Source organism: Mus pahari, chromosome 14 (genome assembly GCF_900095145.1).
Source record: "Mus pahari chromosome 14, PAHARI_EIJ_v1.1, whole genome shotgun sequence".
Lineage (NCBI taxonomy): Eukaryota > Metazoa > Chordata > Mammalia > Rodentia > Muridae > Mus > Mus pahari.
This window is the reverse complement of record NC_034603.1, coordinates 87,776,077-87,791,037: the sequence shown is the minus strand read 5'-3', so window position 1 is coordinate 87,791,037 and position 14,961 is coordinate 87,776,077. Positions and strand designations below refer to the sequence as shown.

General features: G+C 51.1%; 2 protein-coding genes across 7 annotated transcripts; both read left to right on the top strand.

Moving 5' to 3' along the window:
• Positions 1-999: 999 nt before the first annotated feature.
• On the top strand, positions 1,000-10,051 carry Pycr1 (pyrroline-5-carboxylate reductase 1). 5 transcript variants are annotated; one of them, XM_029546602.1, is made up of 9 exons: positions 1,000-1,064; positions 1,291-1,366; positions 6,222-6,350; positions 6,533-6,603; positions 7,195-7,374; positions 7,610-7,831; positions 7,948-8,040; positions 8,165-8,328; positions 9,154-10,051. In XM_029546602.1, exons 1-9 carry the CDS (start codon positions 1,059-1,061, stop codon positions 9,284-9,286), a joined length of 1,074 nt encoding a protein of 357 aa, XP_029402462.1. In that variant the 5' UTR covers positions 1,000-1,058; the 3' UTR covers positions 9,287-10,051. The 5 variants fall into 5 exon arrangements, with proteins under 5 accessions (XP_029402462.1, XP_029402463.1, XP_021068887.2 ...); XM_029546601.1 differs by lacking the exon at positions 1,000-1,064 and having other exon boundaries at positions 1,102-1,366; XM_021213226.2 differs by lacking the exons at positions 1,000-1,064; positions 1,291-1,366 and adding an exon at positions 5,743-5,818.
• Positions 1,078-3,650, top strand: Myadml2 (myeloid associated differentiation marker like 2). Of its 2 annotated transcripts, XM_029546604.1 has the most exons (2): positions 1,283-1,777; positions 2,970-3,650. In XM_029546604.1, exons 1-2 carry the CDS (start codon positions 1,391-1,393, stop codon positions 3,120-3,122), a joined length of 540 nt encoding a protein of 179 aa, XP_029402464.1. In that variant the 5' UTR covers positions 1,283-1,390; the 3' UTR covers positions 3,123-3,650. The 2 variants fall into 2 exon arrangements, with proteins under 2 accessions (XP_021069563.1, XP_029402464.1); XM_021213904.1 differs by having other exon boundaries at positions 1,078-3,363.
• Positions 10,052-14,961: the final 4,910 nt, after the last annotated feature.

The following is a 14,961-nucleotide window of genomic DNA, read 5'->3' as shown; positions in this document are numbered from 1 at the left end:
AGAAGAAGGAGAAGAAGAAGAAGAAGGAGAAACTGTTCCACATCCAGCTTCTGAGATGGCTCAATGATTCAGAGCACTTGTTGCTTTTGCAGAGACCCTCTGGGTTCTATTCCAGCACCCGCATGGTAGTTCACAACCATCCATAACCCCAGGTCCAGAGAATTCAGTACCTTCTCACTTCCATGCGCATAGTTCACATACAGACATATAGGCAAAGCACCTATATACATAAAATAACTAGATATTAGAAAAGAAAGTCCAGGGGCTGGAAAGATGGCTCAATGGTTAAGAACATTTGTTGTTCTTGCAGAGGTTTAGTTTCTAGAACCCACATGGACCATCTATAGGCTCACAAAAGATGCACATGCACATACAAAACACTCATTCACATAAAATAAAATAAATCTGACTTAATTTTAATTTAATTAGTTTTTTTTTTTTTTTTTTTTTTTTTTTTTTTGAGACAGGGTTTCTCTTTGTAGCCCTGGCTGTCCTGGAACTCACTCTGTAGACCAGGCTGTCCTGGAACTCATGAGATCCACCTGCCTCTGCTTCCCAAGTGCTGGGATTAAAGGCATGCGCCACCACCACCCAGTTTAAAAAAAAAAAAAATTAAGTAAAAAAAAAAAAGTTCAAGGTCATCCTCAACTATTTGTTTGAGGTTAGCTGTGCTGCCTGAGACCCTGTCTCTCATAAATACATAAATAAATAAAAACCAACAAAGGCAGAGTTGATGTCGTATTTCTTCCTTGGAGCCCCCTCCTTACTCTCAGAAATTCTTTCTCAAAAAAAAAAAAATTTTTTTTTTTTCCTCAGTAAACCTATTTTTGTTCTGCTAAAAGAAAGGAAGGAAGAGTTGAGCCAGAGCAGGTGACACAGGCGTATAAAACAATAACAGAGTCTCATAAGCCTTCTGGAGCCCCCTGCTGTTTCTCCACCTCCCTAACCTACTAAACACAGAGGTTGCTCAACGCCTATGCGGTGATCCCCAGAGGGCAAGCCCCTGCTCTCTGTTCTCGCCCAGCCCCTCCCCCACACTATACTGACCGGACTGACAGATGCAGGTGCGTCAGAGGCAGGAGGTGGGCGTCTAGCATCCAGAGGCTAACTCGTAGTCCCGAAAGGGGCTTTTGGTGGGATGCAGGGGTCAGATGTCCCTTAGAATGGGAACTAGCTTGCAGGTTGCTATTCCGGGGCTCTGATCAGTCTGTTTATTTATAGCGCTGGGGGAGGGCTCCCAACCCAGGCAGCAGTTCTGCTGCAATGTCACTGTTAACACTGCCATTGCAGACTGCCAGCACCTGCTGTTGCCGCGGAAGACAGAGGTCTCTCAGCTGGGCAGACCCCCAGGGTAGCTGGGCCCAGGGTGAGGCTGGGAGGTAGAAATCCGATGGGCAGCACCATGGAGCCCCCAGGGGGTGCATACCTGCACTTAGGCGCTGTGACCTCGCCGGTGGGTACAGCCCGAATGCTGCAGCTGGCCTTTGGCTGTACCACTTTCAGTTTGGTTGCTCACCGAGGTGGTTTTGGGGGTGTCCAGGGCACTTTCTGCATGGCTGCTTGGGGCTTCTGTTTTGCCTTCTCAGTCCTGGTGGTAGCCTGTGAGTTCACAAAACTCCACAGCTGCCTGCGCCTTTCCTGGGGCAACTTCACAGCAGCCTTCGCCATGTTGGCGACCCTGCTGTGTGCCACGGCCGCTGTCATCTACCCTCTGTACTTCACCCGGTTGGAGTGCCCACCTGAGCCTGCCGGATGCACGGTTCGAAACTTCCGCCTGGCAGCCAGCGTCTTCGCAGGACTCCTCTTCCTGGCTTATGCGGTTGAAGTGGTCCTGACTCGGGCTCGGCCAGGTCAGGTAGCCAGCTATATGGCTACAGTGTCTGGGCTCCTTAAGATCGTCCAGGCCTTTGTGGCCTGCATCATCTTTGGAGCCCTTGTCCACGAGAGTCGCTACGGGCGCTACGTGGCCACACAGTGGTGTGTGGCTGTCTACAGCCTGTGCTTCATGGCCACGGTGGCTGTGGTGGTCCTAAGCGTGATGGGACACACGGGGGGACTGGGGTGCCCGTTTGACCGCCTCGTGGTAGTGTATACCTTCCTGGCTGTGCTCCTATACCTCAGTGCTGCAGTCATCTGGCCAGTCTTCTGTTTCGACCCTAAGTACGGGGAGCCCCGGCGCCCGGCGGACTGCCTGCGAGGCAGCTGCCCCTGGGACAGCCAGTTGGTGGTAGCTATTTTCACCTACGTCAACCTGCTCCTTTACATTGTTGACCTCGCTTACTCCCAGAGGATCCGCTTCGTGCCCACCCTGTAGCCTGGCCAATGACGGCCCACCCATGTCCTCTCTCTGGCTGAGAGCACCTACAGCTGACCAAGGTGAACTAAGACACAGGGAAGCAAGGCGAGGCTGGGGGCTCAGACGATTCTGTTCTTGGATGTCTAGCACCTAAGGGAGGCAAAGAGGAAGGACCTAGGGGCAGGAGGCCCTGAAGAAGGAAGAGGGTGGCTAATGACTCTCAGTCCTCCTGTCTCCCTGTTTCTCAGTCTCCCGGCCATTGCTGGGCTCCGTGCTTGTCACTGTACTAAATGGGGACGTTTTGGAACAGGTACTGTTGTAATCCATTGTGCAGATGGGAACATTAAAGCTAAGTGAACTTCGGAGGTGAGCTGGTATCAATGTCTTGAGATAGCATTTTAGCTAGGGTAATAGAAGTTGAAAATCGGGCAACTTCCTGAGGTTGAAATGGGTGGGAAGCAAGCCAAAAACACCAGGGCCAGGCCATTGGAAGGAAGGTTGGAGCTGGAGCCTCCTTCTTGCCTGAACCCACAGAAGAGTCTCTTTGGGGATGGTTGTGATATGCTTGTGGAGAAAGCTGGCAGCTAGCATGGGTCTCACCCGTGTCTATGCGTATCCCAGTGGCCACAGCCATTTGAAACCGAGAAAAGACTGTGTTGTGGTTCCCGGGTAGCCTGCTGTCAAAGCACCAGAATCTCCGTGGAAAGATGATCTCATGACAGCGATGGAATATCCGTCCAGACACCCAACACAGACCATGACCCAGAAGACTCTGAGACCATGGTTCTGGCAGGCTGGCTTGGTTGGCAGCATTGTCTCACAGTGAAGAGACTCTTGGGGAGCCACTGGTTCAAGGAACCTGGTCACTGGGCCTCCATTCAAACATCTAGTTAGCCAGCTGTTCCTGAACACCAGGACTTGCGAGCACCGGTATTTTTCGGTCTCAAGCCAGCTTCTCCTATGCAAGAGCCCAGACTGGATTAATCCTGGGAAGCCCTTCAGCCCATCAACTGACTGTCCCTCAGGTCCTACAGCAGAAAATAAAAAAAAGTGGATGTCTGTTTTCATCCGGCCTGCTACTTTTCCTGGCTACCCACGGGAGGCTCGCCGGAGTTGTGTCTGTTCAGGGCCTAGGGCAGATTGTACCAGTTAAGCTACCTTCTCACCTCATGCTTTGAGAGAAGACCTAAACCAAGTCATTGTGAGGGAGGACTTGTCCTTTGGTGGCCTTTGAGTCCTGGAAGACAACCAAGGCTGGGCCTTGTCTGAGCCTTTGGAAAAAGGGGACAGGTTAGAGTGGCTCAGAAGGCCAAATGCAAAGAAAGAAGGTCAATGTTGGCTTAGTCTCGTCTCTCCTCCAGGTGCCCGAAGCCCCATACTGTGGTCTTCAGGGCCCAGACCACAGGCAGAGGGGCCGCCGCACTCTCTGGGCTGTAGACCTGAGAACATTGAGACATTAGGCTCTGGGTCTGGCCGTGGGTGGTACTGTGTGGCCCTTGCTGACCAGCTGGCCAGGGCACACTGGACCAGCCAACAACTGAGTTAGGGACAGTGTTGGCTGGGACGGGCAGATGGAGGCAGCGTTTGGGTCTGCAGGTTTCCTGGATGATGAAAGTGTTACATATCAGAAGGCCAGGATGTCAGGGGCTGTGTCAGCCATCTTCATCCTGTCAGGGGCTGTGTCGGCCATCTTCATCCTGTCAGGGGCTGTGTCGGCCATCTTCANGCCATCTTCATCCTGTCAGGGGCTGTGTCGGCCATCTTCATCCTGTCAGGGGCTGTGTCGGCCATCTTCACCCTGCCTAGAGAGGGACCCGGCCCCTTCTATTTATTTATGAGTATTATACATGTATGGTGTAGGTGGGATGGGGACAGCAGAGTGCCTATGTGCAGGCCAGAAGACCACGCTGTGCACTTAGTTTATTTCTTCTACCTTACATGGGTTTGGGAAAACCAACTCAGTCAAGTTGTTAGGCTTTTGAAGCAAGCTGTCTTCCTCACAGAAGCCATGACACCTGCCTTCTGTTTTTCCTTTTTCTTTCATTCTGCCTGGAGACAGGGTTTCACAGTGTAGTGTAAAATGGCCTCCCACTGGGCATCCTCCCTTCGACTTCCCCAGCAGTGGGGTTACTGGTGTATGACACCTCACCGAGTTTTGACTGATTTTTTTGAGGGGTGTCCCTTTTATTCTGTTACCAGCCACAACCCTGAACTCTAGCATGTTCCCTAGGTCCCCAGTGTCCCCACCGTTCAGTAGCTTTCTGCCCTCAGCATCACACCCAACCTGAATTTCAGAGGTCCTAGAGAAGGCAAGGGAAGAGAGGGCTAAGACTCGAGAGGAAAATGGGAGAAGGTTTCTGGGACTCCCTAGACGATAGACCTGTCTTTCTTTGTTTTAGGAGTGTTGCTTATTATCACTTGGAGAAAAGCATATGTTTAAAAAAATTAGTTTATTTTATGTTTATAAGTGTTTTGCTTGCATGCACGCATACTCACCTTTGCATACCTGGTGACTGAGGGGTTCAGAGGCTGTGTCAGATCCCTAGAGAGGAATTCCAGATAGCCTTAGCTGCCATGTGGGTACTGGGAACAGAATCCAGGGCCTCTACAAGAGTAATGTGCTCTTAAGCACCGAGGATTCTCTCTAGCCCTGGGAAGTATCTCAAGTTGGGAGCTGAGTTTGGGAAACTGAACTTCTAGGCTTTGTACATAGACAGGTCTTCTTTTTTGGAGGTTGAGTTGTGCCATCCACACAGTGAACACTATCACCACAGAGCCGTCTCCTTGTTTGGGTGGTGGTCATTAGGGCCAAGAAGAAGAGATGCTAATTCCTTCTCCAAATCTTGCAGGCTGGAAACTTCCTAGCGGTTTAAAAATTACTTTTCTAAAGCAACTTGTCTTTATCTAAGGAAACAAACAAAACAGAAGAAAAAAAAAAAAAAAGCAAGTCACATCTAAGGGAATCGGGGAGTGGGGTGAGGTGGGAGGGTGGGGGCGGGCACTGGAATCAAGTGTACTTTAGCAGAGTGTGGGGGAACTCAGATTGCTCTGCAGCTCCAAGACCAGCAGATGGGCCTTAAACTCCTCTAAGAGGTTGTGGATGCCCAGAGTACAATATCCCCAAAACTCTTGGTTGGAGAGCTGAGGTACTGTAGGATGGAGGTGGTTCGGGAAGTAACGGGCCTGTGGCTGCACAAGGTACCTAGCTTTCAAAAACAAAAACAAAAACACTTGCAAGACGACAACAGGTAGAGGAGGGACTCGTGGCTTTTGTGAATACTGATTTGTGTTCGCAACTACTGCTCACCTCAGGGAGAGAGCAAGGAGGAACGTCTGTCCCGGTCCTGTGTATGATGCAATGCACAAGGCTCCAGCTGCAGCTCTGGATTGGCTAGCTCTCACAGGGCGCACAGCTCATTGGCTGAAGTGGAGTGGGGGCGGGGCCGGTGGGCGCGAGTGCCGCGTGGCGAATGCAAGAGGGCTGGGCTGTGTGTTGTGTGTGTGTGCCCGAATAGCCACGCTGTGGGTAGCGGGATTTGGGGCTCGGGGGATGGAACTCCTGGAATGAAGGCTTAGGGGATGGGGCTTCTGGGAAATAAGCTGGAGACGGGCTGGGGACTTGGATGTTGAGGGTTCTCTGGATTCCGGACCCTCCCCTACAATCAATCTCTTTCCTTTCGGCTCCCTGAGCCCTTTGCAGAGGGCTCAGAACCTTCAGCTGCAGACCGGGCATCCTGGCTCTGGGAGGCGGGTGGTGGTGGTACGGAGTGTCGGGGTACCTGGGACAACTTCCCAGCTGGGCCAGTCGAGGAGCAACATAGAAATTAGGCAGGCTGGGGTGGGGGTTGGGGAGCACCTGGCTGCTGGGAGCGGCCAGACCTGGTATTACCCACCCGACATCTTTCTTTCCGTCCTGTCGGTACAGTTCTCTGCTGCCCTACAGAGCCGGCGTCAGCTGTGAAGGTTGTGGGTCGTGAACGTCCAGACATGAGCGTAGGCTTCATCGGGGCAGGGCAGCTAGCCTTTGCGCTAGCCAAGGGCTTCACAGCTGCAGGTAGTAAATTCCTCTGGTGCTAGCGTGGAGTGTCTGTTAGTGATCTCAGCCCTTTGGGAAATGGCAGCTGCCATATGCTTGGGGTTGCTTCCCTAAAGGAGGTGAAAGGTGTTTCTGCTGTCTCCTTCGTAGGAGATGAGAGACTAGAACTGGCTTTGAGGGAGGAATTCTGTCCCCTGCAGGTGTTCTGGCTGCACACAAGATAATGGCCAGCTCCCCAGACATGGACCAAGCTACAGTCTCGGCTCTCCGGGTAGGTGCCAGGTGAAAGCAGATTGAAAGCCTGAAGCTCTTTAGAGTTGGGTGTAGGGTGTAGTTGTGGTGCACACCTGACTCCAGTAGGAGACGCAAACCTGCCATTGGGAACCTCCAGATACTGCTCCCCTGACCTGCTGTGAATACAGCTGGTAGCTGGGAGGAGAGAGTGCTAGTCTGGGATGGGCTTACCTAGATAGAGGTTATGGAGGCCTCCGGAAGGCCAGACGGCACGAAGATCAAACAGTTGGCTAGGGTGATGAGTACAGTTTCTGTTTGGTATGGCTCAGCGAGTATTTTCAGGCTAAGGATTAAGGGGTGAGGTGGGGGTAGGCTCCCAGCTTGAGACCACCACCCACATCTGGAAGGCAGACAGCTGCAGAGACTGCAGCCTGAGGTGGGCTGGGATGGGCTGGGGTTTAGAAGTCTGTGATGTTCCTTTTCTACTTCAAAGGGGACCCATTCCAGGGCACAGTGCCTTTCCCATCTCACCCAGCAGCCTCTGGGCCTCACTACTCACAGGGCTCTCAGCTTTGTGGGCAGATGGCTCATGAGGCAAGCTGGGCCTCCTTTCACCCCCCCCCTGCAGAGGATAGGGGTGACCCTGACACCCCACAACAAAGAGACTGTGCACCACAGCGATGTGCTCTTCCTGGCCGTGAAGCCGCACATCATCCCCTTCATCCTGGATGAAATTGGGGCTAACATTGAGGACAGGCACATTGTGGTGTCTTGTGCGGCAGGTGTCACCATCAACTCCATCGAAAAGGTGGGTGCCATGGGCTAGATCAATAGCGCTTCAGAGAGGGTGTGCAGTACGTGGTCAGGATCTCTGCTCTTGGTGTCCGGCTTCTGTACCCGTGCACAGGGTGTAGCAGCCCAGCCCGCAGCAAGAACTCAGGAAGTGCTCAGTGGGGGAAGCAGATCCTTAATCACTTCCATACCTGGATGAGGACAAACGGCCACCACCCGAGTGACAGAGCTGGTTTCCCTTCCTCTTCCAGAAGCTGACGGCGTTCCAACCTGCCCCCAAAGTCATTCGATGTATGACTAACACCCCGGTCGTGGTGCGGGAGGGGGTCACTGTGTATGCCACAGGTACTCATGCTCAGGTGGAGGACGGCAGGCTTGTGGAGCAGCTCATGGGCAGCGTGGGCTTCTGCACAGAGGTAGAGGAAGATCTGATCGATGCTGTCACGGGGCTCAGCGGCAGCGGCCCTGCCTATGTGAGCACTGGAGCGATGGGCGGTTCCCAGGGCCTCTCTTTGTGCGCCTCTGTCTCTGCTGCACCCTGCTCTGGGTCCCAGGGAGGACACTGAGGATGCCATCTCCCCGCACGCAGGCTTTCACAGCCCTGGATGCTCTGGCTGACGGTGGTGTGAAAATGGGGCTTCCCAGACGCCTGGCAGTCCGCCTTGGGGCCCAGGCCCTCCTGGTCAGTGCTTTGAGATGCTGGTGGGAGCTGTTCCTAGCTCAACCCTAGGGACACCTGAGAGAGGAGTCAGAGGGTGTTTGCAGGTAGGTCCCCTACTGCCACCAGCCCCTCTTTCTTGTCACAGGGGGCAGCCAAGATGCTACTAGACTCAGAACAGCATCCCAGCCAGCTCAAGGACAATGTCTGCTCTCCGGGTGGGGCCACCATCCATGCCTTGCATGTGCTGGAGAGCGGGGGCTTTCGCTCCCTGCTTATCAACGCTGTGGAAGCCTCCTGCATCCGTACACGGTAGGTTCTCCTGCCATCTGCCTCTGGGCCACCCGTGCTGGTACACCAGAGTTGTGGCTTCAAAGGCTTCATGGCGGTGAATCACTTAGCAGATACCACTGAGCCCTGTCCTGGCCCTGGGCAGGACTGTGGAAGGTTCAAGGTTTCTGGGTCACAGCATGCAATATTTCTAGCTCTTTTTCATTGTCCTGTGAAAAATGTATCTACACGTGTCCACAGACCTCCTCTGGTCCTTCAGTACAGCCTTTATTCAGTTTCATCATCATAGCCAGGGATCCAGGCTAGGAGGATAGCTGGGCAGGGTAGGGGGCCTGGCCCAGCACCTTCTTCATGACCTTTAAACAAATTAGTTGACAAATTAGCTAGGCCAACAGCTTGTTAGGAGCAAGATAGTCTGGTGAGAGTGAGTGAAACATGTCCGGGTCCCTCTGTTAGGGTAAAACACAGCCAAGGCTGGAAATGACTGTCCTAGGTTCATGTCTACAGGATGAACCAGCAGTGTTTCTCACCAGTGGCCACCTACTAGGACACATTCCCAGAGACGTCTGAGTGCGAGTCTGTGAGGCTTGGACATGAGACCTAGCCACCTAGGCCCATAAAGAAAACAAGCAGACTCCTGCCACAAGTTGTAGTCAGGGTGACCCTGACCATACCTGAGTGGTGCGAGAAGTGGCTGTGCAGCTGTACAGGTGGGGGCGGGGGCAGGGTGGGGCTGGCAGAGGGGATTGTGGGTGCCAGCATAGCACTCCCCACCAAAGCTGCTGCTGGAACTGTGGGTTCTGGGAGGTGGAGGGGTTCAGTGTCAGGGTCTCATTGCTTTTCTAGGGAGCTGCAGACCATGGCTGATCAGGAGACTGTCTCCCCTGCGGCCATAAAGAAGACTGTATTGGACAAGGTGAAGCTGGACTCCTCTGCTGGGGCCTCTCTGTCTTCTGGCCATGTCAAGCCGCTGCCCTGAAACCTGGTCCCAGCAGGCAAGGAATGATTTGTCTGCCAGCCTTCCTCTTGTTCCCTATTTTTCCTCTCCTCCCCTCTCCAGCAGGGTTTTGCAGTGTATTTCAGGTTAGCTCTGAACTATTCATCCCCCACTCTCGTCTCCCAGGTGCTGGGATCATGGATGAGTGTTAGCATGCCAGGCTCCTCTTCTCTTCTAAGATAGTGACTTAATGTAGCCCAGACAAGACTTGAACTGACAGGCTCAGGGCATACTCTGATTTCAACTCCCGTAGGCACACAACACCGGAGAGACTCCGTTCTTCTCTTTCTTCTCTTCTTGCTTGAAGCTTCTGTCCCAGTGCTCTCAAACAACACAGAATATCCCCACAGCAGGCCCTTGCCCACAGCCAGGTCAGCCAGGAAGGGGATATCACTTACAACTGGGGACCTCCATTGATACTCAAGTGCCAGCTGGACACTAGGTGGGTTCTCAGACCTCCCCCGCTTCAGCATCCTCTGGAGCTCAGGCCTGTGGGGTCTTTACTCTCCCTAGTTTCAGGGTCAGCTAGCTGGTCTCTCCCTTTCTGTGATGACCAGCTGGCCCCAGACATCGTGTACCTCCTTCTAGGGACTTTAGCCATGATCCCCTAGGCACTGGGGAAAAGAACTTCTCGGGTAGCTGATGAGACTCCTGTATCTTCTCCAACTCACCAAACTGCTACTGTTCTTCCTATCCTTTCAGTTGAATAATAATAAAAAATTCCCCCAAAGCTCCAGTCGACCTATTTGTCACCTATGGAGAGAGGCCTACCTGTACAGGGGAGTGTGACACTGAAGGAGAAGCCAGTAACACAGGTCCTATAAAGCCGGCTGCAGCCAGGCTAAAGGTGCCCCAGAGAACGGAGGGCTACAGAGCCTCAGTGCCTGTGCCATAGCTGACCTGCGTGAAGACTGGCTCTGTAGGCAGGCCCTGGCACACAGACGTGGTGAGGGGCACCAACTTCTTTAGTACCTGTCCCTCTAGCTTGCCAAGGGAGATGTTTTGCTGGCTGATTCAGGCTGTGCAGGCCAAGTTCTGGTGAGGAGGAAGCCTTTAGAGGAACTGTTGGAGTTCCCTAGACAGGCAGATTCAAGAGCCATGACACAGGGAAGTCCTGTCTGGAAAAAAGAAAGAAAAATGAAAAGAAAGGAAAAGAAAAGAAAAGAAAAAAGAAAAGAAAAGAAAAGAAAGGAAAGACAAACGCATGTGCTACTACCACCCAAACTGTTTGTTAATTTTTTGTTGTTGGTTTTGTTGTTGGTTTTGAGACAATGTTTCTCTGTGTCCTGGGTGTTCTGGAACTTGCTCTGTAGACCAGGCTGGCATCAGACTCATAGAGATCCATCTTCCTCTGCGTCCTGAGTGCTGGGATTAAAAGAGATATGTGTCACCACACCCGGCATATTTAGCTTTTTTTTTTAAAGGATTTATTTATTTTTATTTATATGAGTACACTGTAGCTGTCTTCAGACACACACCAGATCCCATTACAGATGGTTGTGAGCCACCATGTGGTTGCTGGGAATTGAACTCGGGACCTCTGAAAGAGCAGTCAGTGTTCTTAACTGCTGAGCCATCTCTCCACCCTACATTTGTTTTTGTTTTTTTTTCCGAGACAGGGTTTCTCTGTGTAGTCCTGGCTGTCCTGGAACTCACTCTGTAGACCAGGCTGGTCTTGAACTCAGAAATCCGCCTGCCTCTGCCTCCTGAGTGCTGGGATTAAAGGCGTGCGCCACCACGCATGGCCTACATTTGTTTTTTAAAAAATACTTTTAAACCAGGAGATGGTAGTGCATGTCTCTAATCCCAACACTCAGGAAGCAGAAGCAGGTGGATCTCTGTGAGTTCAAGGCCAGCCTGTCTACAGAGCAAGTTTCAGGTCAGCCAGAGCTATACAAAAGAAACCTTGTCTTGAAAAACCAAAAATAAAAAAATAAAAATAAAAAAGTTAAACTGTGTGTGTGAATGTTTGTCCAAATGTGTGCATGTGTGTACCATGTGCCCTTGGAGGCCAGAAAGGGCACTGAATTCCCTGGAACTGGAGTTAGAGATAGTTGTGAACTCCATGTGGGTGCTAGGAACTGAGCTCAGGTACTCTGAAGGATGAAGGCCATTGGCAACTACCCTGTCTTCTGTGACTTGTAGAGAGGATGCTCCAGAAGATGACTCAGGGCTCCTCCTAACTTCTGAGCCAACTTTCCAGTTCTGTAATGTTGTTCTTCTAGACATTAAAGTCTACTAATTCATTCATACACACACACACACACACACATTCATACACACACACACACACATATATATATATATATTCATACACACACATACATATATATATATTCATTCACACACATATTCATTCATATACACACACATATATATATTCATTCACACACACACATATATATATACATTCATATACACACACACACACACACACATATATGAAGCAGGGTTTCTCTATGTAGCCCTGGCTGTCCTGAAACAACTCCCCCTGCTGTCCAGGCTGGCCTTAAACTAAGAGACTGGCCTGCCTCTACATCCTGACCGCTGGGATTAAAGGAATAAAGGGGATGTGCCACTATGCCCAGCCAAAAGTCTACTTTTGCTTTGTTTGCCCACTAATTCAAACACTAATCTTGTGCACAAAAATATTTAGAATATCTAGGTACCCTCATTGTAGTGTAATCAAGGCAACACACACAGTCAACCTTCATATTCCGGCTTTGGGAGCCGTAGCAGGAACAGACTTTACAGAGGCCATGAATGTTCATGTTTCTTCCATTAGAAGTCACTGAGAGGGCTGGAGAAATGGCTCAGCGGTTTAGAGCACTGACTGCACTTCTGAAGGTCCTGAGTTCAAATCCCAGCAACCACATGGTGGCTCACAACCACCCATAATGAGATCTGATGCCCTCTTCTGGAGTATCTGAAGACAGCTACAGTGTAGTTACATATAATAAATAAATAAATCTTAAAAAAAAAAAAGTCACTGAGCATGGAGAAAGAAGATGAGGCCCCCACTCAAAAGGTAATATACACAAGCTGCCTTAGTTAGTTTCTATTGCTGCAACACAACACCATGACCAAAAAGCAAGTAGGGGAGGAGAGATTTGTTTGGTTTACACTTTCACATTGCTGTTCCTCACTGAAGAAAGGACAGGAATTTAGAGAGGGCAAGATCCTGGAGCTGATACAAAGGCCATGGAGGGGTGCTGCTTCCTAGCTTGCTCCCCAAGGCTTGCTCAGCCTGCTTTCTTAACTCAGCACCTAACCCAGGATGGGAACCACTTACAATGGGGTGAGCTTCACAGCGGGATCTTACTCCTCGATTTCCAGCTTTCCCTGAATGGTTCAAAACCAAGGGTGGCTGAGACAGAATCCATCCGTGCTAAGAACAGTGCTAGAGGCATGGGGACCAAGTCCAAGAGCCGGTTGTACCGATGCTGTGTGGCAGATGGGTTCCCTGGGAATTCTTGAAGGGCCACTCAGCAAAAAGAACCTTGTCTGTGAGATTCATGCAATGAGCCTAGAAAGCCTCTGAGATCTAGCTCCTTTCTTCTGCAGTTACTCTCAGGGACAAGTGTCCCGAGCCTGTCTGGAGAGCCAGCAGTGAGTGGCCCACATATGCTCCGGGGGCTTGCTTCAGTATGGGCTCCACTTTCCTTTAGCACCCCGTCTGTGAATGTCCGTGAAGCACATTAGTCTGCTCTACAGGTGGAGGACCTCATCTATCCCAAGGAAGACTCTGGAGCCCGAGTCACCTCCTGGAATGACCGACCCAGGATGACATCTAATACCAGCTGCAGTGTGGACCCCAGAGCCCAGGGCTCTCTACAGCAAGGAAGCAGCTCTGCACCACAGCCCCACCATCTCCAGGACAGTCCATCTTCTGATTATTTCTTCTAGCCCCTTGTGGCCTTGGGTGTGTGCAGTCCCAAACTTCGCTCCAAGACTAGGTTCCCATGACAGCTGAGCAAGGAATGGGGGAGCGACACTCCCCCCCAAAGTGGAAAACCTTAGTAAAGACGACTCACAAACTATCTCTCCAATGTATGAACGAAGGCCAGACTCAGTGCTGTGAGGACCAGGATGGAAGGCGGGTGTAGCTGTGTTTTGCTACTTTTCGGGTTCTTCTTTTTTCCACCCTTCTCCACCCATTTTCTTCCACCCTTTCCACCCTTTAACACCAGGTAAGAGAGGAAAAAACAGAGAGGAAAGAGATTCTGGAATAAAGTCAGGGGTCAGAAAGGGGGCAACATCATAATTAGACTACTTCTTGCTGATTAAGGGCATCAAGTTCCTTGGGGCAACTTTGATCTTCACCATCAGGATATCTAATTTCTTCTTGTCTCTTCTTTGCGCACAACTACTTAACCAACCGAGACCAACAACCAACCAACCAACCAACAACCCACATCTTGGGGGCCTGAGCATTTATATACCCTCCAAAAAGTCCCCAGAATTCCAAACGTCACAGAAACTATCTGCAGCTGGCAAAATCCCGCCCCTCTAAAGCACGAGGGAAATCAGAGTCAGCTGCTGCAGACAGTCTGAGGCAGCTCCACATCCCACACTTGGGATTAAAACGGAAATGCATTCCCGTAATATTTCTGTGGTTTTTAAAGGAGCCAAAACTCCAAAACTGTCACTACAGGAGGGTGGGTGGGGGTGGGGGTTGATCAGTGGGAATCAGCCTGGCAACTGATATCCTGTAGTAGCCACCCCGTGACCCACGGCTGGTGCTTCCTGATGACACTTGAGCAGGTGGCAAGGACAAGGAAGAGCATGAGAAAGAACAAGTCCTGATGTGACTCTGAATGTCCTGCCAGGTCACCACAGTGGGTGATGTCTCCATAGCCCAATGCTATACTCACCCTTTCAGTCCCTCTTAGCAGTATTCAGGAAGTGGCTCAGGGGTCCTCCCTTGGACTACCACAGAGTGATGAAGATACAGAACACATGGATGCACCAGGCCTCTGACCTAATATCTGCTGGTGTGTGTGTGTGTGTGTGTGTGTGTGTGTGTGTGTGTGTGTGTGTGTGTTGAGGGTTGGGCTATGGTCTAGTGATTGAGCATTTGCCTCACACTGGGGGACAGGGGTGAGGGGGGCTGAGGGCTTGCCAATCATGATGCATGCCTGAAATCCCAGTTAACTTTTGTTTTTTTCATCCCTCTCCTCTTTTCTTGAGACAGGGTTTCTCTGTGTAGCCCTGGCTGTCCTAGAACTGGCTTTTATTGACCATGTTGGCCTTGAACTCAGAGACCTACCTGCCTCTGCCTCTTGAGGACTGGGATTAAAGGCCTGTGCTAACATGTCCAGCAAGTCCCAGTTACTCTTGGTTGCAAGGCTTTGCAGCTAATCTGAGCAATAGAAAAGAAAGAAAGAGGGGGAGAAAGAAAAGAAAAGAAAGAACATAGAGGGCATGGGAGCTCATGGCTGTGGTCCCAGCATTTGGGAGGCTGAAGCAGGAGGGTTGCTGCTGACCTACAGAGCCTACAGAACAAGAACAAAGGGAGGCAGGATGAAGCTAAGTAACAGAAACCCAGAGGTCATGTCTCAGGGGGTTTTATTGCTATGAAGAGACACCATTCAGCAACTCCTCTAAAGGAAAACATCTCATTGGATCTGGCTTACACTTTCAGAGTCTTCCCCCCC